This window comes from Stigmatopora argus, chromosome 15, assembly GCF_051989625.1.
Source record: "Stigmatopora argus isolate UIUO_Sarg chromosome 15, RoL_Sarg_1.0, whole genome shotgun sequence".
NCBI classification, from domain to species: Eukaryota; Metazoa; Chordata; class Actinopteri; order Syngnathiformes; family Syngnathidae; genus Stigmatopora; species Stigmatopora argus.
Genome location: NC_135401.1, coordinates 8330304 through 8355068, shown reverse-complemented (window position 1 = coordinate 8355068; position 24765 = coordinate 8330304). Strand labels below are relative to the sequence as shown.

General features: G+C 38.1%; 1 protein-coding gene and 1 long non-coding RNA gene across 3 annotated transcripts in view; both read left to right on the top strand.

Annotated features, from left to right (window-relative positions):
• Nucleotides 1-22372, top strand: part of LOC144090053 (uncharacterized) — a 32939-nt gene extending 10567 nt beyond the window's left edge. The window contains exons 3-6 of one of the 2 annotated variants that reach the window (XR_013305271.1): nt 13465-13540; nt 18887-19056; nt 22156-22247; nt 22335-22372. This is a non-coding gene — a long non-coding RNA (uncharacterized LOC144090053). The remainder of the gene's footprint in view (nt 1-13464; nt 13541-18886; nt 19057-22155; nt 22248-22334) is intronic. The other variant, XR_013305270.1, reaches the window with a different exon arrangement.
• Nucleotides 22373-22374: 2 nt separating this feature from the next.
• On the top strand, nt 22375-24452 carry LOC144090106 (KATNB1-like protein 1). The gene is made up of 7 exons (XM_077621423.1): nt 22375-22698; nt 22763-22878; nt 23574-23624; nt 23700-23789; nt 23866-23970; nt 24132-24225; nt 24304-24452. Exons 1-7 carry the CDS (start codon nt 22375-22377, stop codon nt 24343-24345), a joined length of 822 nt encoding a protein of 273 aa, XP_077477549.1. The 3' UTR covers nt 24346-24452.
• Nucleotides 24453-24765: the final 313 nt, after the last annotated feature.

Sequence of the window (24765 nt, the reverse complement as noted above, 5' to 3'; positions counted from 1 at the left end):
TAAGGGTCACACTAACACTGAGCATCCTTAGGGGTATAATTAGTTTTACTTTTTCCACCCATTTTCTTTCATAATGACTAACCACTGTCATCTGCAACAGTTTCCCACTTTTGATTTGCACATCAAGGCCACCATACTTCCCCCTGATGACAAGAGCAATGAGTTAGTAGAGTTTACTGAGAGTTCCATGATTTCTAGCACTAAATATTGGCTGACTCTGGTATTCCTTCTGTTTTTAGCCAAAATGTTGCTGCATAAATATGGCCATACATAATGCAGCCATAAAACATCAATGATTCTATCCGGACAACAACACTTTGTTTGTTCCCGGCTGGATTAACGAACAAAAGATTGTTCTAGTCCGTGGTTCTCAGGGTACTGCCAGCCATAGCTGACATTCCAGGCACCTCCATTGACAAATCCTGCTGGGCTCAATGTTTAAGCTTTCAGCATACACGCAACATCACTGCCAAGTGTGTTACGTCATTGAAAACATGCTCTTTTCTGGACTTCCACTGTGGTTTCCCCATCGGACGGACGAAATCGCTGCTGCCATATTAGGGCAAAGCACCATTGTCATTGCAGAGTTTCCCATAAACTTCGGAAGACGCCCTCCCCCACGACGGGTGGTATGTACATGGAAACAATGACTGGGCTTTTCAGCTTTCTTTTATCAAAGGTGCCATGTTTGTGTCTGCGCTGTGTAGGTTTTCTGTAGCTGTGTTTTCGCAAGGCAACGATTCTCTAATATTACTGAAGTTTTTGACTTGACTAAATTTGACCCAAATAATAGACAACCACGTCATCCTTTCTGACAATGCATTTTCCCTATTTTGTTTAAACAGCAAGTTTTAGATTACTCTCAGCCATATAAAGAAATATTATTACCTTCCCGCATATAAAACTAAGCAGTTTAGCAGTATACTGTACCATAGTTAAAAAATGAATAGTACATAAAATTGGTTGAATGGGTTTCATTCTGTTTTTCCATTGGCTGAAATAGCCTTCAGACTTGGATTAGGGTTCCATTTGTTGCTTTAGTCTTTTTGCTTGGAATTATTATGACGGTGTGCAATAAAAGTACGGTTTCAAAATATAATATGAATGTGAGGAAGTAGACTGTCTGTGGTCTGTGGTACTTAGTGTATTGACTTTATATGATGATGATGAAGTCTGAGGGCCTTTTTTGAGAAGCGAGAAGCAATAAATACCAGCTCGTCTTTGTTTTTGTTGAACAGACAGAAACATCTTTAAATCCTCGACTGTTATCATTCCATGCACTCTCACACATATTCACTCCTCAGACTCACTGGTAATGATCATGTTTAAATGCCATTGATGGGAGCAGGCGTTCAATGCATTTGAAATGGGAGGGTTGGCAGTAAAGGATTGTAAGGTCACTGGTAGACAATTATCATACGAGAAAGACAACACTTTGTATAGAATGCTTAACGATGCAAAAAGCAGATTTGTTAGTTTTAGAATAATGTATTGTATAAAAATTAACAGCCCAAAAGAATGCAGCCATTTTGGGATCTCTGTGATAACCACTCATTTCAAAAGTGCTAAACTCGCATATGATAAATGGATATTAATGATGTCATAAGTGGGCTATCTGGGATACTCACATTTGATTGGTTCAAATAGCACCTGCCTTGATCAATCGTCTGCCCCTATGGTCCTTCTTGTGAATATTGGCCCTTCTTAACATTGTCCTCCGATATTACACATCAGAAAAATTAGGATTCTGTAATTTTTCACTTTATTAAGAAAGATTTTGGTGGGCGAGTGGTTAGAGAAGATTCTGTTTTCTCAGATGCTGTTTTCTCAGAAGTGGTCGTCTTTCCCTTGAACAATGTATGGAAAGCCCAGTCACACGAACATACTGTCTGACTCGATTGTTTTAGCTGTGGAGTACAAAGGATGGAAATTTCAATCCGTTCTGGTTTGGTTCAATGCCAGTTTTCGTCCCGTACTCTGCCCATGGTGCCTTTGGGCATGACACTGTACATCTGTGTTTCTGTATACTTCAGCATTTCTTAAGAACAAAATACTCGTTTGTTTCTCATGTGATTTGGATGGCTTAATAATGGTGTCTTGAAGCAATATAGTAGCGCGCTACTTGGCTGTAACTAGCCGTGTTCCTGTTGATTTAGTCTCAACTGATTTAAAAAATTATGTAAATTGTGGGAATTAGAGCTACAACCACAGATCTCTTCTATGGCAGCTCTTCTGCGCAGCTATTAGTTCAAGGTCAGGCTGGGTTGGGTGTAAACGTTTTTTAATGAATTCTGAATTGCCTGTTCAAGGGAATGAACGTAGAGGTAAGGTTTGACCTATGGCCGTTTCTGGTTAGAATTACAGTAATAGCATTTTAGACTAACTGTAAATGATTCTCGGCAGACTTGCTGAGGCACGTATGACAGGAGCAGCTGAAAATGTGTGGAGGTCAGCAGCATAGACGCATACCTCGGAATACGCAAATATTTTTGAAATGATGGCAAGGCTGGCTAACTTAAATAGTGGTCGATGTGCAACATGCCCCTTAAGGTGTCAACATTTGAGTTATTGCCTAATGAAAGTGCTCGGCTCCATGGCGGTGAGAATGGAATTAAACTCATGAGTCAAGTTTCATCTCCATATAGAGTATTTTTCTCTCTAAACGCATATACCACAAGTATGCTATTAACAGTTTTATGATTTCAAAAGTTGAAGAGATTGAAAGAAAAGCATTTGTTACGAGAGGATTTCAAATGAAATGTGATCAGCAAAGGGTCTTGCAGGAAATTCTGGACAAGCGCTTTGAAAGAAAGGTACAAATTGAATTAAATTTGTTTCCTAAGTGTGAAGCTGGCTGCGGATTTGGCAGCGTCTGCTCTTTGTCTGCAGGGTGAGAGCTGATTTCTCTCCCCCGATTGCACTGCTTTCTCCCCACTGAGGTAGAAATGAGTCACTGAATCAGCAGCTGGTCTCCATCATGCAGTATCACCCAGGACTCTCCTCACAAGACCAGCTGCCCAATCATTACAAAGTGACAACATCACTTCCCCTTTGCCCTTTTATGGATAATTTCAGAAACCATTCACTCAATAATGGCATATCAAGACCAACTTGGTGGAAATGAGCAACTTATGGTCAATATAGTTATAATTCTCAATGGAAAAACCCTCGTTCATTAATTAATATGCCATTTTTCTGTAATTTCCATGACAATTTTGTAGATTTTGAAATATTTTTCTATCATTATTATTCTCCGTAGCAGCACAAGGGTTGGGTGGTTAACACGTCTGTCTCGCAGTTCTAAGATCAAGGGTTCAATCCCTGGTTCTGACCTTCCTGTGTGGAATTTGCATGTTCCCTTCCTGGGTTTTCTCCGGGTTAACTGGTTTCCCTCCAACATCGCAAAAAATGCTTGTTAGGCTGATTAAATAGTCTAAATTGTCCTTAGCGTGAATGGTTGTTCATCTCATTGGCTGGCAATCAATTCGGCATGTCCCTTCTCTGTTGCCTGGGATAGGCTCCAGCACCCCCTACGACCCTTGTGAGGATAAGCGGAATGGAAATGAAAGAAGTCATTAGTATTCTGTTTTTTTGCCGATAATGCACGAATGAGCTGCAAGAATACAGTATTCATCAATCATAAAATGAGAAACGTGACTATTTATATTGTTTAGGATATTATGACAATTGTAAATTGTTAGAACAAATAACTATATGAGAATTAGTTCATTACCTATGATGACCACGTTATTAAATTCCTGAATAAACCCCATCAAACTCCAAAAAAGTAGACCTGTCAACTCAGGCCAGCTGCACGTTGTCACGCGGTCAACTTTTGCCCCCGTAGTCAGAAGTTGGAGCAAATTCTTCTTATATTTTATTTTATTGGATGGTTGAAAAATGTTTTAGAAAAACAAAAGCCAGTGGCTGTTTTGTCAAGGCCGTGAATCTCACAAGAGCGGATTCCATCAAATGTTTAAAAAAAAAAAAAAAGCCGCAATGCTTATTTTTCCTATTCCGAAGGACAGGCAGTCCTCTGTCTTGGTCCATCTCGCCTTCTTGCACTTCTGTTGCCGCGTGCGGCCTCTTAGTGGGGTTCCAGTGGAATCTGCTGTCCCTTCTGTTTAGTCCGTGAGGGCGTGTCGCTGCCCGCTGTCACTCTCCGCAACGACGGCCAATTTCACTTTGTGTTTATCCACATGTCTCAGTGGAAAGAGTGCCTGAATTCTTGGAGACAGGCGGATCTGTCTCCATCCTCTTTTATGCTTTCAAGCATATTATAGTTTTTCTTTGCTTCATCTGGTCTCATTTTTCATAACAAAACAAAGCAAGTGGAAAGAAGCGGTTGTATTATGACTTCTGGAGAATCTAATTACATCCCTGCGCTGCATAAGTTGTTTCTTTTCGTTACTTAATCAGACGTCCGTTGGGGTTCAGTAGCAACTTGTGCATCAATTCATATGCAAATTTATAACCTAGTAAGATTTATTTTCTTAAATCTAGTCATATTTTTCCATCTTGTTTTGAGTGTTAAAAATTGGTTAACGGATCAATGTCTAAGATTATTCCACTCACTTTAAGAAAATACTACATCAAAAAATTGCTCAATTTTCAACCTAAATTAATGTTTTCAAATATTTTCAACAAATCATCCTGCATGTGAAAGGTTTTAATTCTCTAAATGCTTCCATGGAAATTAGAATTTAAGAGATTTGTAGTTTGATAAAAGTGAGTAAAGCTTTTTTTTTTAAATTAAATTTGTTGCTTAGAGGATTTTAGTTTAGTATATTTAAAATGTTACGACAAATTAGGCTTTAAAGTTTTTTTATTTTATAGATTTATTTATCCCTTGAAACAAGATTGTTATTTTCATCTAGATAAAATATGTATTTTTTCTTATTTCAAAGAAATTGAAGTTTTTAACAATTACTTGATCCACTGGCAGAAAATTTCATTTATTTCTTCTAGATCCACCATGAAAATAATATTTTAAGTAGGTGTGTTTTGCAGTGTATATTGTAATTGGTTACTTACTGATCAAAACCAGTGACTTTAACTCTTTGCAAATGTATTTTTTAAATACAGTTTTTTAGTGTAACCCGACATAACCATTTATTAAGATTTCATTTGTGTCCAATTGTTTTTCTTGGTGCATATTTTTTTAATCAAGATCCTGATGCTTACCAAGTTCTAAACTAAACAAATGACATTCAAATTTAAACAAAATGTTTCAAATATAATGTTGATCTCTCTTTGTGTTTAGGAACTCATTTAAAAAAAACATTTTTTGCATTTCGTCATCTGATCCACATATCAGTAGTCGTATATACACATCACATCAGTATTTGTGATTTTACGACATCAACACCAGTGTATTGGGGCTGAGTTGAGATGTTAAGTGTTATTACCAGCTAAACATTGCTCACTTCCAGTTCAAGTAAATATTTTCAGTAGACGGTGGTCTTTGGTGTCTTTGGAAACACTTGACCGAAAATCTATTTGATGCACTGAAGTTTAATGTCATTAGGCCAACTTTCCTCTCTTGACATTCCTCCAGCTTTGATTAAATACAAAAAGTGCTGATTGATTTCCAAACACGGTTGAATATCTTTGCCAGAAAGGATTTAACTGCTGTAAACACTTTCTTGTGTTAGAATTGATATCATGCGAGCTTCCGAGAAGCTGTCCCGGTGGCCATTTTCTGATTTACCGAGGTCAGTGTTAAATCCTAGGAGGTGGATATTAACAAATCTGCTGGAAAGTACCATATTTTATAGATTTTCGGTGGACTGGTAGCTTTTAGAATTGCACCCAAAAGTCTAATACTCCCCCTTTCTTTATGTGAAAAGTGATGTCACGTACCCGAGTGGTTAAACTCCCAAGTTTCACATTTATTTTCCCTTTAGTGTGATTCTGCACAGCTTTTTCACATTCTGTTGTACCCCAAAATCCACAAGAAAATGAAACTAGCTTCAAATCCACCAGCTATTATGGCGTGGTGACAACATTTCTAAGGTCATTTCCTTCAAGCTTTGTTTCACTTGAGGTCTTTCCCATTCAGGAGATCACACACTCTCTTAAAATATTTCGCAGTGGCCAAACCAATGTGATGACTCAGTATAGTCACTGTTAATTAGTGCTTCATCTAAATTGAGACAATCATTCTGAAATGGTTCATCATTTTCCGGCATGTGCTTCTTCGGCTATCAAGTTAGAAAATGTGAGTATTGGAAACGATGAAAACACTTTCAGCCCATCATCTGGTCCTCTTTAACACCCAATTGAGGTCCTCATCTGACGCTTGGAATCAGAATGCTTTCTTATCATTTTTTTTTTAATTGTGGCCAATTATAATACCCCCGCCCCTTCCCTACCTCATGAAAGAGTCCATTCTTTCCCCCACAAAGGACACAGTCCACACGTGATGATTCTCACAAGGCCCGACATATATTTTATTATTTAGTGATGATTTAAGAACAGTCCTGGTTTAGTGATAAATACGTAGCGATGTATGGAAACGCATACGCTGCAAATGAACTCTTTACATTGGGAAAATTTCTGATGACAGGATCTGTTCACAAGTGTTTGTCATTTTCCTGCACGAGCATGGGAATGTAAGGTGAACAATCCATAGGCTGACCTTTGGAGGGCGGTGGGAATCGTGGGACTACATGAGGAGGCAGATCCTTTTGAGTCAGACAACACAAATGGATGATTCACACAGCTCTATGACTGATCGCTGTTTAAATGCATCAACGGCAGAGAAATTGTTGGAATTTAAGCCTCTCATCCCAGCACTAGACAGGAGCAGATTTTGATTAATTACGCTCATTAAGGGTGATAATTAAATAAAATACTAATTTAATGACTCTGCATATTTTCAACCTCGGTCACAGTCTGTGGAAGACTTCCAGGTTCCAGTTTTATCCAATTCTAGAACATATTTTCTTGTGTCTATATACGTTTTTGCTACTGCAAACAAGATGGCGCCGCTCAAGTGGCAGCTGGTAGCGGTAGCTCCGTCTGTTCTTGATCGTTTTGTGTTTTTGCTGCTTTTCTGTCTTTTTTATTGCATTTTGATACCGTATTTTCACGAGTATAAGGCGCACTTAAAAGTATTTTTCTCCAAAATAGACAGGACGGCTTATAATCCAGTGCGCTTTATATATGGACCAATACTAAAATTGTTATCACGATAAAATAAAATAAATCAGTCGATAGGGTACACCATCCTCTACAGCTCTCAGTTTTGCTTCCGTTGCCTTTTTAAAAACGTGTTTTTAGCGTGTGGGTGTAGCGTGTATGTTTAAGCTGGTGTATGTTTTGCCATGCCTGGCTGCGTCTTTAAAAACGGTGGGTCCTTTGTGTGTGTCAAATACAGAAATAGCACTCATTACTAACACTGCGGCTTAAAATGCGATGCGCCATATAGTCGTGAAAATACGGTATTTAGTTTTTTACCTAGGTCTACAATGTCTTGTGTGTCTTGTGTCTGTCTTGCTACTGCAACCAAGAAATTTCCCGAATACAGGATGAAATAAAGTTCTAACCTAACCTAATAACTAACCATTCAGTTTATCATAGATACTGTTAGTGGCCGTTCTTGATTCTCTAACTACTAGAGCTCCAACTATCAGTAAATTTCTGATTCACTATTTATGTTTAGAGTAGCGAAAAGCATTCAAATGGCTACTCATTGTGTGTATCTTTTAAAGAAACAACGAAAAAAGTATCCCATTTAAAACGTGTAGGAAATGGAAGAAAATAGTAAATTAAATGCACAGACAGGAATCTTCTCACCTTAGATGTTAACCCCGTCTTTGAGATCTTCCTTCAACTGTTTGGAGCCGATAAAGCTAAGATTAGACACTCAGTGGATATGAAAAGTCAGTGTTGGATGACAAGATGAATTGCTGACAGTATTGCATTTCCCACAGTTACTTTTATTTTCAACTTGAGATTTCATATTTGTTGTGAGGGCTTCTCATGCCAAAAGTCATTTATCTCTCTTTTTTTGCTGGGAATCAACCTGTTTGCTTCTGCAAAAATGGGCTCTCAATTGAAAACAGGCGCCTTTATTATGAAACCTCTTTGATTGCATTGAAGGAGTTCTGCTGTTGTGACAAACGGGGATTGACCTTTGCGATAAATTGAAACAGATTTTGGTAATCAGACTCTCAGTGGCTTTCTTTTTCACACAAAAAAGACAGCAGCCACTGTCTCCTGCTCCGTCCAAAAGTATTTAATCTTGTTCTTTTAAAGGCTGGAAAGCAATGGGTCTGGAGATGCTGCGACGTCTTAAATCACTGACAGAAGCTTGTCCTGTTTTCTCATTTTTTGGCACCTCTTTCCACCCCCTTTCCATGCACTTTGTTTTATTGAATGATTTTTTTAATAGAATTAAGAAGTTTCAGTTTACCATTGTAATTTACATTCAATATGTTGGATATGTCATTTCAGACATTGTTTTCCATTTTAAATTGTGGTTTTCTTTTGGCACATTACCTCTCATGATTTTCTCGTATCATCATCAGTTACAAAACTATTTAATGAATATATATATTTCTTGATAAATATGCATAAAGATGCTCCTAAAGCTTTAAATTCACCAAATATACTTGTTTTCTGTAAAGTACAGGACACAGAGCAGAAAGTTTAATGCCCTTGATGTAAATTATTCTGAGTGAGCGACCGCTTTGCAGATTGTCTTAATTGATGCGTTTACATCCTTAGAATGTACGAGATTATTATTTTTATGATTGTTTGAACAAAATGTACAATAGTTACTTCTCTGGAGCTCTGCCTTATTTTCCACTACAATTTTCTCCTGTGCTCCTGTTGTCACGTGCTCATCTTCTCCTACTCGCCACGTGTTGAGCATGTGCACATCGCATATTGAGTTTGTGGGATTAGTCAACGCAATCTATTCCAAATATGTGCGACTCCTAATAAAAACACAAACCCATTAAATGTCCTCTCTTCAGCATTGGCGCAGTTGTGGCAAATTGAGACGGCACTACAGCAAATGGAAGGACACATTTTAGTTGGCAAGTGCGGAGTATTTGATGTTATATTGGTTTTCGAGGGGAAAGAAAACGCCAAAGTCACATTTTGGAGGGATCCTCCATTGCTCATTTCTCTGGATCTTACAAAAGGTGACCACAACACCCTCCTGTCTCACTGTGTGCAGCTGTACCCTCTTCCCAGCCACAGCACAGCACCCTCAATAGACATCTCGTATGACTGCTGTCAACGCAATCATTAAGTCTTTCACTGTACCTCTGTTTCAACAAGCTTCTTCGGCAGCCGCTGGCCACACAAAAGATGATTCTTTGCCACGTGATGATCTGCTTCTTTCAAATTCATGCCAGGGTCCTTTCAATACATGGTCAAAACCTTTTGAACATCAAACTAACACTTTCAGTCTATAGTCTGATATGTTTGATTTTTCTCAGCATTGACATTAATCCTCATTCCTTGCTTCTGTTACCACCCAAGAAGTTTATTGGGGTAAAGAACCAAGCACGAGTGGGCTACAATAGGCTGAAGGATGTGTCAAAGGGCGTAACGGCCCTCTGTTATTAATAATCACCCTTGATACAAAAAAAAATGGGGTGCGAAGATCGATGTGTTTTACATCCCTGAAATATACCAATCAAATGAAATTATAAGATGTCCACGAATACCAGAGGATACAATTGAGACATTTTTCATGGCAGGAACCTTTAATGCACAGCTGCTGATTGGACAATGGCTCTTGTCATCAGCAACCAATCCACAATAAGTCAGTGTGACATATTGGATTTTGGGAGAAAAGCAAAAACGTTGATTAGCTGCTTTTAGTGGCGCCCTTTGCTTCTCTTTTAATAAGAAAATTGGGTCAATTTCTGACCAAAATTGACTACAAGAACCTGACACTTTTTCCCGATTGTCTAAAATGTCAGAAGGCCGAAAGCTGGTTGGACAACTTGAGGTTGTCAAGATGTCTGTTCTGCAAAGCTAGTTGTAGACCAAAGAGAAGACATTTCATGTTCTTTGGATGTATTTTACCGCACTGTTGGCAAGTCAATAAATCCAGTAGTTCCTCCACATAATACATAGTACTTGTATAAACAAAAGATGAGCCCAGATGGGAGGACATACGCTACCTGTCCGTCTGCATCGAATGACTGCATGTCACAAGGCCAAGAAATGTCCTCTAATGACAAAACCGACTGTTATTCCTGGACAGATTGGTTAAATATGTTCTCGTCTGTGATTCGAGACATCTGTGTTTTTGGTAGCGGCTGCGTCAGTCAGTCCACATTAACGGGTTACTAAATAAGATTTTTTTTTGTTTTTCAAGGGTTAATAGAGAACTGAAATTGGTCATTCATTCGGACCTTAAAACGTTCCGTAAATACTGAAAACCGACATACCGTCAGTTGGGCATGATCACTCTTTCAAAAACAACACTGGATTCCATCCCCCAGAGATAATTACTATTCCGACCGAAAAATGTGGCTTTTAGGACACAGACTTCTTTGAGGCTTCCTACTTCACACCCAAACTCTCCAACTTCCAGATCAGTTGTCTTTCATTCCAACTCAAAGCTTTCATGTTGTCTCTGAACAGGCAAGGTCTCCTCCACTGGTCTCCACTGGGCAAAAAAAAAGTGGTTTTGATCAACATTGGCGAGTGCCGAAAGATCTTTCTCCACATTAATCCCGGTAGCGGTTCGAAATGATCCCGCGACAGTTCCCAATGGGAAATTGGGTGTTGAAATACTGTCGAATGTCTACAGTCAGGTCTTGTCATAACACTCTTCCAGGGCTTAACGATTTCCATTAGGCTTGGTGTTGCTTTCTACTGGGTAAATGTCCGTATTTGAATGGTAGCAGCAAGCATGTGTTTAAAATGCTCAAAGGTCTTGTGGTTTCCAGCCTCTCTATTTGTTCCCCTGATTTGAGAGAGTGCAAAATGATGGCCCTGCACGTGCCTGGAAGTTTGGAAACTATCTTTACACTCTCTGGCTTGAGTCTGGTAGTCTGGAAGTTGTGCCACCTGGATTGCAAAATCATAGAGTGATGGTTTTAATGGCAGTCTTCAACACTTGAAAACACGGTAAGTCAACATTTTACCGTGACATTTTGACACCGTAATGGCTGTAGTTACGTACAGGTAGTTGAGTGACATCAAGAATAATGCACTCATGTTGACGGGGAAAGGCCTCGGTGAGCATGTGAACAAAATTCATGGGTAAACAAGATGCATGGAATTTGATTAAGCTAGGGAATTGGTTTCATGGCCAAGCTGTATTTAAGGTTTTTTTTCTGTTTTTTTGGGTCAGTCGTGATAGCCAGTCACAGAAGCGTTCTGTATTGATATTTTCAGACGTACCACGACCAAGATGCACAGTGCCTGGTTTGGAGTTCATCGAGTTCGACCCTCGTTTCATGATTTACTGATGAAAAGAACTTTTTTAACTTTAAATTCCTAAGTGCTGCTGGGCAATATGGTAGCATACCAGCACTGTCACTAAGATTTCAGGGCCTCATTTTGTCAAGACTCAAAGTTAACGAGTTGAACGGCTGCCCTCTGGCACGAGCCTGTTAATTACTTACTTACAGACAAGGAGGAGCCAGGCTCCTTCACTTATTTTTCTGGAAAAGCCACGCCTTTGTCCAAGAGACATGATCCAAACAGACATAGGTTGTTCTGTCAACTTCAGTAAGTAGATAGGAGGATCCCAAAAATGGACGTGATTATATTTGCAACTGCAATTAATGCTTTATGAATATCTGTGGTTTGTGCTAGAACGTTTACAATCAAATAGTATTATTTGTAATTTATGTAATTATTCATAATTGAATAAACATACACAATTTGCCCTTTAAGATTGAATTTGAAACCCCAGTACTTAATATAAATAATGATTTATGACAGTGTTCTAGGAATCAGCATGATTACTGGATGTCATTTTCACTTTTTCTCAAACCAACGAGACCTCCCAGAAAAGTGTTGTCTATTTCCACCACAGGCTATATTTAGCTGTTTGTCTCGGTGGTCCAAGACTGGTTCATTTTCACGCTTTATTGGTAGAGAATGAAAAGGCTGCCGAACTTATAAAATATCCTCCAAACCAGCATTTGAGCGTTTTGAATTCATAACATGTGTCCCCGGTCCCCAAATCATGCGTTACTTAGAAATCTGCTTGTGTTTTTGTGGAGTTTGTTGTTGAAACTCTTTGTTGGTGAGCCACAGTTTAAATAGAGATGAGACAACTTCACTAATATGTCGACACAGTTGTCTTCTACATCTTATTCTCATAAAGTATGGCCATGTGGTCTATGTTTTGGTTTGGTTTACATTGAGGCAATGTTGACAACACAGGTTAGTTCCGATTTATTTGCCCAGATATGACATGTATCTGATATTTTCACGCAGGATTTGTTTTGTTTCCCCAAATTTGACCTCTTTCATATTAATATGTTAATGTTATGTAGTAGCAGATGCTTCTGCACTATGAATGCTCATATATTCAATCTTTACATCATCATAAATGAAATATGTCACCACTGTTTGAAGTCATACCAGTTTGTAAGGCCATATGTAAACAAGCATGTTTTTTTCCAAAATGTAGTGTGTTTGAGTCTTCTATATGGCCAAATATTTTTTGTTCAACTGGACCCTTTACCTCCAATAACTTTTTTAGCATTTTTTTTACCCAATTTAAGGTTCTGATTTAGGATCCACACTCAGCCATGTACAAAATAATTGCTACCAGCATTAACGAACTCTCCAGGCAGAACTAAATGTTAACTAAATTATTAATTAGAGGCACAACCAGTAAAAATGATATGCCAGAGCCTTTTATTGAATGAAATGATAGCTCTGATCAGACAAACAAATAAAAAAAGAATGTTTTCACTATAAGGCCAAATGATATCTGTCAACAACAAGTCTTTATAAGTATACAATAATTCTGCACAACCACACATAAATCCACACTTTTCCTGGATTGTGATCATCGCCCTTTTCTGCAATCTAGGAACTCCCAAATGATCGGAAACGTGGCAAGCTCGCCATAAAAAGCAGCAACTTTCCGTATGTTATTGTCAGAAGTTTCTGAATGACAAAGTGGAAAAACTGGCCCTTTTATTGCACTATAAAAGTGATCACATGGCATTTGTAAACAAGCGCGATGATCCACTTTAAACTACTTACAATCTGGTGGCAAATTCACTGATTTTTTTGTCGCCACGCTGCTGTGTGATTACTGCCATGAAAGCCACGTTTTCCTCATCTCTCACTCCACAGGGGGCGCCGATATATTGCATTTAACCTGAGGAGGTCAAAGAGTGAAATCTCAGCAGTGTTGATCCTGGGCTAAATATATTTTTTTTACAATTCAGTTAGGAGAAAGCAGGGCCGTAGAGAACACGTGAGTTTGAGGTTTTCTTGTGTCTTTTTTTATTCCATTAGACACCACAGCTCTGTGGGGTGTCCATGTCAGATAGAAGTTCAACAAAGCTGTGGAACAGATCGTACTCTGTCAGAGGTAAACTGCAATTCCATCTATATTATCTTTAGCTTATCACCGTAACTGGCCACTAAAACGGTAGTTATTAGCAATATTGCAATATAAATAAATATACATGCTAAGGAATGTGCTTTTTTTCCCCTGAACTGTTCATGATTGAATTTGGTGTTTGGTCTTGTTTTCCAAAAATGACTAGGAAAATAATTTAATAATCCTAACGTTAAATGAATTAGCTTCAAGAACGCTGACTGGTGCAGGACTGGATTTTTGACAGTATTAAAACCTAAATAAATAGTAGAGGTGACTGGAGATGCAACATGAGAAATGTGCCCTCTGTCTTTCTACACGGCACAACCCGCAAGCATTTTCAGGTTACATAAGAGCCGTTCGTGTAGGCGGAGATTTCCACTTGAGTTTTTTGCTGCTGTTGGCCCTGCACAAGTTTCCAATATCCTGATAGTGTTAGTTTAAAGAGAAATGCCATTTTAATGGAGTGAGAGAAAGAGAACTTGATCGGCTCGAGTGTATTGCCAGCTTTGTACTTTTTAAGCAAAGGCTAAACCTTCATAAAAGTCATGTTATTTGGATTTTGAAATATTTTTGGGCAACCTTTAGTCACAATTATCACTTACATTTCTCACCATTTGCCCATTACAATGCCGTTAAGAGAATGTTGGCGGCAAGAAGCCTAAAGCAGGAATGCCAAGATGATAGAGGTACCGTATCTGACAACATTTGATAAGTGGCCTATCTGGCCTGCATAACAGAAAGCGCTGTGTACAATACAATACAATGTAATGTTTTGTTGTCCTAGCAGTCGATTTGGGGTTTTATGTGGAAATCTGCTACATTTAAAGTACTTACAGAGACTACAAAAATGCACAAACAAGGTCTTGGATTCGTAATTCAGCCGTTCTTTGTGTCCACATGTCCGCCGAATGAGAAAAACATTGCCGAGCTCTTTGATTGATTTGACTAAAAAAACAAGAATTCTATAGATTAATAATGTAGAAAACAACAAAGTCCCAATTGAATGTCTCAGCTGCACATTCCACACGTTGGAAAATGAAATAATTGTCTCACACGTCGAAAAAAAACATCTTAAAATGTAATATGCAGTAAGCATAAAACATTCGATGTATTTTGCCAATGGAGTCTTAAATGCTTCACTTTGTATTTACAGCTGTGATTTTTTTAAATCTCTTGATCACATTAAAATAATTAAACACAACAAACAGTATGAGAAACATAATCCAAGGAAAGCATTTGGAAATGGAAGATCAGCCAAGCCAAGTCCTGTTTTTTGAATTGAAGGGATGTTTGAATTCTGCTGCTCTTTTTTTTCAACTGTCAAGGACATCAGTTTGCCTGAGCGTGCAAATTTGTGAACCTAAACACACATTGGTCGCACACAGCTGCTTGAGAAGTTAGGCCCGCATTTACCATAGCTAGATAATGTTGAAGATCATGTCCCTGCCTGACCTTAAACACAGAAATGGAAACGATGATGGCATGAATGAAGACATTGGTTTTCATTGCGATGCCTCATGGCACGCCATTCTAGCGAAGTCAATGTATACGTTGAGCAAAATAATACAGTAATACCTTGGCACTTCCCGAATTCACCACATGGCGGCTTGGATCCGCCAAATATAGATGAAAAGTTAGTGTAAGAACAATAATACAAACATAAAATGGGAAAAAAGGCAAGCCACTGGCCACTAGGGGCAGTGTCTACCATCGAGAGTTAAAAAAGAAAGTACAATGTTTAAAACAAGGGTGTCAAACTCGGGTTGGTTTGCGGGCCGCATTAACGTCAACTCGATTTCATGTGGGCCGAACCATTTTAGATATAATATTTTTTTGAAATCGGATTAAAAGAACTGGATCAAAAACCCTAAATCTTCAGTATTTTTTCATAGATTTAGAACAATGTATATTTGAGCTTTTTTTCCCTTAGTAGGGGAAAACATATTTTTAAAGTTCAATATAAAAGTGGAAAACTGAAAATATTTGTAGATATTTATTTTTAGATGAAATGCATTTTGAACTTGGATTAAAAAATGCAGTTATTGATTTAAAAAGGGAAAATCAGGAACTATAATACACATCTATATTCTTTATTTTGAATTTGATCCTAAAACAGAAAGTCGGTACTCATGATTTACTTTCTCAGGGCCGCACAAAATGATGTGGCGGGCCAGATTTGGCCCCTGGGCCGCCACTTTGACACCTCTGGTTTAAAAGACCAAATAAATGGATACCATTAAAAACACTATTAGGCTATTCACGTTTTGCGGCAGATCTTGGGGAACCTATTAACTGTGATAAATCAAGTATTAGTGTATCTGGGTAAAATATAGCTCTAGTGCCATATATAGCCCATGATTTATTTCTTTAATTTGAAATATCAAATGTGGCCCTCAAGCACAAACATTTGTCCTCCCCTGGCTTTAGATTAATAGAAATGTTTTCCCAGCAAATGTTTATTCAACCACACATATCACTTGAAGTGGTTATCCTGGTCTAGTTGGGGCCAGAGCTGGAGTATATCTCAGTGGAGTGGCTGATGATATGCACAGACCGCAAATCCAGCTGTGGATACAAGTAAAAATGATGCACAGTCTTGACCTAGTACAGCAGACTTGCTGAAAGTCAGATGACCGTCTAGGGCAGACTAAACTTTAACCTCTACATAGTGAGAAAATATGTTAAATCCCAGGAGGCATGTTGTCACCCCTCTGTTACCCTTCACTCTAACGGATCAACACGTTCACTAAACTAAATTTGTATTTATATTTGATCATTTCTGTCCAATGCAATAATACCAAAGAACAAAAATTGTCTTCCGAATAAAACTCAAGCATGTTCTTCAAACACACAAAAACAATGTTATGTTTGGACTAAATTCATTCATTCATTTTCCTTTGCGCTTATCCTAACAAGGGTCGCGGGGGGTGCTGGAGCCACCAATGGGCACCAGGCAGGGGACACCTTGAACTGGTGACCAGCCAATCGCAGGGCACAACAAAATAGACAGCTATTCATGCTCACACTAACAAGTACGAGCAATTCCGTGTGATCAACAAGCCTACCATGCATGTTTTGGGATGTGGGAGAAAATTAGAGTACCCAGAGAAAACCCACACGTGCAAACTCCACACTGGAAGCTCAGGGATTGAACCCTTGATTTCAAAACTGCGAGGCGGGCGTGCTAACCACTCATCCACCATTCCACCTGTGTTGAGTCAATCAGCTAAAATGAAAAAAACACCAGAATTTATAAGGGTTATTATTATCAACATCTGTTTAATATGTTATAAAAGGCATCTTGGGATATAATTCCTCAGCATCATGACCATTAATCTGTGGTGGAAACATCTGCTTTGAAGTTCTAAACAAGCATCTGTTTGGCAAAACGAAATGTCATCTCTTCTGTAACCAGGCTTTCAGCTGCATCTTCAAATTAAAGGAGTTTGAATGTTTTTTTTCTCTTTTGAGACGTGTTGCAAGAGCTGAGTTGACTACAGTGGCTGGCCTTGTGGTAAAAGACTGGGGCCACTGTTGCATCATGGGGGAGCTCAGGGTTAAGTTGAGAAGAGTCATTAGAGGCTGCGCAGCTGACGTTGATATATTTGAAACTCTTGTCACTCAACAAAGGTCTAAATACACCGTTTTCAATCCAGGGCCATTTTGATGACTTCCATTGAGATTCCACCATTAAATATGTTTGCAACATAATAGATGGAGATGGTCTCCTGTTCTCTGCACGGAACACCTACTTTAAAGGATGAATGTGATGCAGGATGGAATTAAAAAGACGTATCCAAAAGTGACACCTGGAAATATTTCATGGAAAGCAATCCATGTTGCCAATTTACCAGGCGTTTTGTGGTTTTAAATGCAGCTGAAAGGCAGCAGGAGTTCTTCTTCCACACGGGTCATTAAGGCTGATGGAGAGGATTATTTTATGTACTAATGTTATGTAAGGATGACAAAAAAATTGTGGCCCCTTGCATGCAAGGTGGACCCATATAATGTACAGTATGTGTCTTTCAAAACAGCTTTATTAAATAAGCTAGCAACAGAGATAGACTTTGATTGAAATTGATTGGTTGTCTTTTGCCCTCAGTGGCAGTGAATGGGTTAAATTTGTATGGGGGTATTTGGGTCCCTTTTTAAATATAAATTCTAAAATACTAAAATAAACTTTAAAAAAATAAATTGGTGTAAATAAAATGTAATATTCTTTTTATATAGTACATTGTTCATTTCAATATATTCAATTTTGCCTTTTTGTCTTTGAATTTCTTTTTCATTTAAAAGAAGAAAGAAACTAAGTACATTTTAACATATATTTTGCCTTTTATTTTCATTGAAATATAAAATAGAAAACTGTAAATATGTATTTATTAATTTTTAGATTTTTAAAAATAGTTTTTAATGACAAACTGGAAAGAAAACTGGAAAGATTAGATCTTTTTTAATGAAAAATGCTTGTTTATAAAAATTAAAGGGGACCAACAAGTAAGTATTTTCAATATATCTATTTCATCTAAATTTTACCATTAAATATGAAGCTGGCACACATGATTTACATGTGTGGGGCGTACAAAAGTATATGACGGGCCTGATCCGGCCCAAGGGCCGTCAGTTTAACACCTGTGTTTTAGGCCATCTCAATGCAAGAATACACACAGGTCAGTCAGCCTGGTGGTGGTCTTTTTAGTGTACATCTAATGACTTTTAACTTGTACTTGTCTGTTTTCACATGGATTCATACCACCATCTGGTGGTTACAAAATGTGAGGAAAGCATTTGGAAAGAGTGCAATCATTTTCTCAAAGTAAAACCATTAAATGTACCGTGTAGGATGGCCGGTGACCAGTGCAAGTTTTTCTTCCACCAAAAACCCCAAATAAAGTGGGATTGGCTCCAGCTGTTATATTAAAAAAGGATGGATGATCAATGAAATCCCATGAAATCCAAACAAATACCATGCATGCTGGTTTAAAATTAATCAGAGAAAGTCCACCACAAAGGTTTACAGTTGTGGAAAAGGTTTTCCATAATCAATGCATAGTATATTAATGTAATCCATACTGTGGGAGTTCCGCTTCACATATACGTCATTTTCTCTTCTGTAACCAATCCCTTCACTTTTTGGTAACCAATCACACGTTCCCATGTCTTTGCCTTTCTCTTAGAAGAAGATAAAAGGTAGAAATCTTGGATGTCACATTCAATATAGATGAGCCAAATTTCAAACTGTCCCAATGAGACATTCACTACTTTCTCTTTGTGGGCTAATGAGATTTCAGAGTCCAATAAGTGCCCGCTTAATCTGTATTTTGTATTCTTTAGGAGCTTTAATCACTGGACGTTGTCTCTCCCGGCGATGTTGACTTCCATTCTTCGACTGATTCAACCACACAATGCGCCTGCTGAACAAAGAGCATCTTGATTGGGGCCTTAGCATAGTCTTTGGACTTATTGCTCTCATCCTGCTGGAATGCTGACTGAAACCTTCTGTGGTCAGTCCTGTTTAAATTCTCTCCTACCCGTTAGGCTTAAAGATCGGAAAAAGAAGTGTAGCAATCGTGAGAGACTGGGCACAAGCAAGGAAAAACAGAGGCCTGCTACTTTTTAGGACTTAGAACAGGACAAAACACTCATTGAAGGACGGGGAAGCTTGGCGTCTCTTATGTAATGCAGGGAGGGTTTCTTGATGTCAGGATGTGGTGCCAAGAGCAAGAGACTACTGTTAGTGGCTTCTTTGCAAGGCCAAAGACATGTAAATATTGAGGCCACCCTGGAATGAGACATGGTGTTTTATGAGGGAGCATAAAAAGTGACCACAGTTTTGGTTAGTGGCAGACTGGCTATCATCCTATTTTATCAACATTATTTGTCAGGATAATTGATTTAACTCTTTCATATAGAAACCTTGAGATTCTGGTTCAGTTGTGAATTTATTATAATATGTTAAAATGTAATTTAACTCATTGGTTGCCACTCTCGACCAGTCATTTGCTCCCAGCCCCCCGAGTCAAATTGGATTGGATGTCTATCGCTGTCAAAGGCAATGGAAGGTGATTGATTATTCAATGCCAGTCTATAGCTGTTAATGGCAGTGAGGTAGTGGGTAGTATGGGTGGTGTTATAAATCTACTAGATGGAGCTGGAGTAGTAGTAATAGTAGTAGTGGTTAGGAGTTGTGTTATATATCAACTAGATGGTGTGCTAAAGGGAATTTCATACAATGATGAACCAATATCGATCCATAATTAAGGCGCAACGGACTATAAGACGCACTGCCAGCTTTTGAGAAAAAAAGTCTATTAGTTGCATCTTATAGTGCGAAAAATACGGAAATTAGGAGTTGTGTTATACATCAACTAGATGGAGCTGTGCTAAAGGGAATTTCATACAATGATTAACCAATATTGATCCATAATTAAGGCACATCGGACTGTAAGACGCACTGCCAGCTTTTGAGAAAAAAGTCTATTAGTTGCATCTTATAGCACGGAAAATACGGACATTCCAAGTTAGGACAGTCCACCCGTGGTTGGTGGTCCCTACTTATTCCCTGTGGCTCTAGTTCCAAATGAAAACACAGCTTGAATGATTCATAGTCATTCTAATTTGCTGATTCTATTAACATTCTCTCCACATTTGCATTAATAAAGCTTATTTTAAGAAAAATGATATTAAAATGAAGCCTTCTAAATATCACTGATGGCAGCTGCTAGTTTTTCCAAAGGTATTAGTACATACGCTATTGCGACTTGAGATTTGGGGTTTTGAATGTTATTTTATTCCTGAAATATTTGCGGTGACTTGAACCCAAGTCTCACCTTTCACCGCAGCCTTATGGCATTTCACAAAAATGCCACTAATGATGTTGCTCTTTGCCACAGCTGAGGGCCTTAACACCCAATGATGACATGCTTTTGGGAACAGAATTGGTCAGTTTATCTATCTCATCTCTAATTGCGGCATTGCTATGAGATCAGAGTGGGCTTGCAAATATTACGTGGTGAGGAAATTTGCTGTCAGTAGTGTTTAGTGGACAAATTTCTTATTTGAGTACCTTGGATTGGATTGGATAACTTTATTCATCCCGTATTTGGGAAATTTCATTGTCACAGAAGCAAGAGGGTGAGAATGCAGATACAGGAAAATACATTTTAGACATAAATAGATAGGTAATAAATAAGTTACTAAATAAATAAATACATCACTAAATATGTAAATAAATAAATAAATATATAAATACATAAATAAGCATGTTGCTGAGATATATATACATATACATAAATATATATAAATATACATACATACACATAGAAGTACATGTATACATACAGTTGGTCTTAATATTCAGCCATTTGTTTTGTTAAAGAGAGGAAGGATATTTTATATATAATACCTGATATTACGAAGAGACAATTGAATGCATGATTTAGGCTAAACCCACTCAAAAGCAAATGTTGTATTTCACTTTCCAAATACATAGTTTAGGGCAAATGGATGGAAAATAATGCAAGAAATTCAGATGCCTGCAAAACAAGATGCAAAACACTCTTTACTTTTCATTTTGACAACATCCCCATGTCTTTCTAATTAAAAATCTGTCCGGAAGCTTGATCATGCGTCCCTTAGCTCTATTTACATTTTTGTTTCGGCCACTTTTCACAGGGATCCCTCACATATTGTCACAAATCAATCAAGTTTCAACTTTGAACTATAACAGTGTCAAGTTAGCATTTACTGTGGCAAAATGAAAATTCACATCATAATGTGTGGGCAACACACTGAAAGGTTAGTCATCTGGGCTTTTTAATTTTGAATGATATTATGATATAGTCTCACTATACAGGGCTCATTTAGTGATATTAAAAAAAATGTTGGTCTGATGTCACTGGGCTGGCTCAATACGAGATTAAAACATAAAGACTTCAAATGATATTTTCCTTTTCAAAGTCATGCAGCGACAGAGCATATTGCTGACTGAAATCTTTAGAATAAATTATATAAAGTATCAGGCTGTTCATGAGAGAGAAACAGAGAACGGAGTGACAATTCAGTAAGTAACTGGACAGAATTTTAACCAAAGCTTCTATCATCCTGAGACAAATGCTTGTATATCCCGAAAACCTAACACTTTTTTGATCCTTTGTTTTATTAATTGTCAAATACTGCGTTGTACTGTATATATAAAAATTGAGCATGCACAAGGGGAACATATTCACAGGCTGACCCAACAGGTCAAAACACAGCTGTTTATCCACACCTCAAAAGAAGTCTCACTCTTTTGAGGAACAAAAATGTGCAAGTTTTAAGAATAGAAGAAAGACACTTTGAGGGAGGAAAGGGTAGAATGAGGCCATCTATGTGAAGGTTGAAAGACGGTCTAGACACAGGAGGAGGCTCATCTCTCACAAATGATGTCGTCCTTTGTGATGCTCCTTAATTCAGCCTCTAAAAAATAAAAAATAAATGTCTGAAATGGCCTTGATTAGAAAAAAATAATTTACCCAAGCAAAAAAAATGTGAAAAGGAAAAATTCCTTTTTACATGCAAGCTTTTTGGCAGCAGTAATTGTGACCTGCAACTGATTTTTCAAGGTACGATGAACTCCAATTTGGAAGACGGACACCCACATTCTGAAGCGACGTTTTGCGAGAACAAAGTCACTTATTCCCACGGGGGCAACAAGGTGAGTTTTATTCCTCCTTTGAATTCCATTTATTAAAATGCCATTCATCAAAAATAAAAGAAAAATATCATTCTTTTCTATTTAAAGGCAGGTTTTGTGAAAAATGAAGAGTTCAGCAAAAAGAGGTATGGCCTTAATGATCAGCACAAATGCTTCGTGTCACAGTGTTGACATATTATTTGAATATTTCCTCCTTCCCGTGTGTCCCATTAGTCGCCCTGGAAATACCGCAGGCAGATTAAAGCGAGTCCTGTCGTTTAAGAGAAAGACTCATCATTTAGCGGTGGCTCGGAAAAAGCCTCAAAGTTCCGGAAGGACGCATGATGCAGGAAAGAGAGACAACAAGATGACTGGCGCAAGAAATACACAGCAGAAAATGTTTGAAACGGAGTTGACGACAAATGTTGGGAGTAGTGGATCGCAAACAGATGAATGCTTGAAACTTGCTGAGGTCAGATAGAGAAGTGAATGTCAGTTATTTGGATTTTTTTCAATCATTTATGGGTTTTTTCCAGCTCGCAAGGGATCACAGCACAATAACTGAAGTTCTCCTCGGAAGGAACCTGAGACTAAAAGTGGCCTTTACATTGTGGAAGAGACATTTTGGCGAGTTGATAACATACTTCCAGAGGTATTACTCAGTGCTTACATTATCCCAAACTCATAAATATTATGAAATTTGAAAAAAAACAAAAAATGCTGAAGACAGAGGTTATGTAAAGTGTTTGCTTATGTTTGTCTGCTTGCTTACCACTCTGTTTATTTTCAAAAAACATCATTCATTTTCTGTCACGGGGGTGCTGGAGCATATCCCAGCTGACTTCCAGCCTGACATGCATGTTTTGGGGATGTGGGAGGAAACCGGAGTACCCGGAGAAAACCCACACAACCCCAAGGAGAACATACAAACTCCACACAGTAAAGTCCAGACCTGTGATCGAAACCTCGGTGTCAGAACTGCGAGGCTGACGCGCTAACCACTCACTAAATATTGAATATTTTTGTTAAATAGCCCAAAATTGTCACTTGCTCAAGGGATAAAATAAATAAAGATAATCTCTCATCTTGCATAGATGCAGGTGTACTTACTACATGGGTGTTGATATTTCCAATCATATTGTAAGCACCAAGACGTGTTTAGTGAGCAAACACACATTTTTAATGCTCACTTCAACCTCTGAAAATATCGCCACCAAATCAGAATTCCATAAATTCAAGTGTATATCAATGGTGATCTGCAATAATAACAACAAACTGCATCTTATGTGCCAATAACATACAGCGCAAATTCTAGGTACAAATTGGCATTACATCTGTGTTCCACAGCATCCAAGATACCAGTGTCTTTGTTGACATGCTCCCTCTAATAAGCAAACGGTAAGCTCAGAAGAAGCCATTGTATCACTGACTCCAAGTTAAGTAAATGTTTGTTTAGTCTAACGTTCCCTCCAGCATGGATGATGACGCTTCCAACATTAACATCGGCTGTTGTGTGGACCTGTTCCCGTTGGTTCACAATGTCCTAATCAGTCCTTATGAAGAGTGAGCATCCATCAAATATGATCTCAACTTGCATACCACGAATATAAGTCAATCGGTTTGTCTTTGGCCCTTACAGATACGTCAATGTCGGTTTAATGTGGATCAATTCTGTTTTAAATCGATGGTGGGAACAGCTTAAAACAAGTGGCTACACTGGATCTGCCAAGTCTGGTTTGGATAAGTATGCGTTTTGATACTTATTTTTGTAATATATGTGTATATACTTAAAAAAAAAAAGTTGAGCCGAACTTGTGAATGCACAGTTCTGGCTATGTTATGTTTATGGTTGCTTGAATCCATGGAATTAATACTTTAATCCAGATTCTATTTGAACTATTGCAGGAATTTCCCTGTTTTTAATCAGCAGTTGCTGGAGTTATGGCATCAAATGCCTCAATTGAAGTCTTTTCCTGGAGCTGCTGGAGACATGGCAAAGGTCAATAGTGCACGTAGGGTTGCTATTGTGCTGTTTTAAACCAGGTTTCTCTGCAAATAAACCATATTTTCCCAACAGCTCATTGATTCCTTCCTGTCTCAACTGACGTTCCATCAATGAAGAGCAAGGAAATCAACTTTCCATAAGTAGAAATCCATCCTTTTGAGGTTTTGAAAATATGCTAGAGCTTATATACTCTAATCCTAAATACAAATTGATTTGCCATTCTGTGGCTGTAATAGCAGACATTTTTTTAATACATATGTATTTGTCCTTTTCCTATTTGAAAAAGCTGTATTTTTCATTTAAATGTAGTATTGCTGTCTAGGAATGAAGAATAAATGTATTTTCAGAGGGGAAAGGGCTTATTTTACTTTATTTTAATTGTATTTGACTTGTTTTCGGCACAAGCCCGAGCTGGACTTTAACCTTCTAACCTCTTAAATTGATTCAGAGTTGGTGAACGATTCCAGCCGACTCATCTTACCACTCACCGTGGCTTTTATCTGACTTGACAGAGATAAGAGGAAGGCTTGGCGT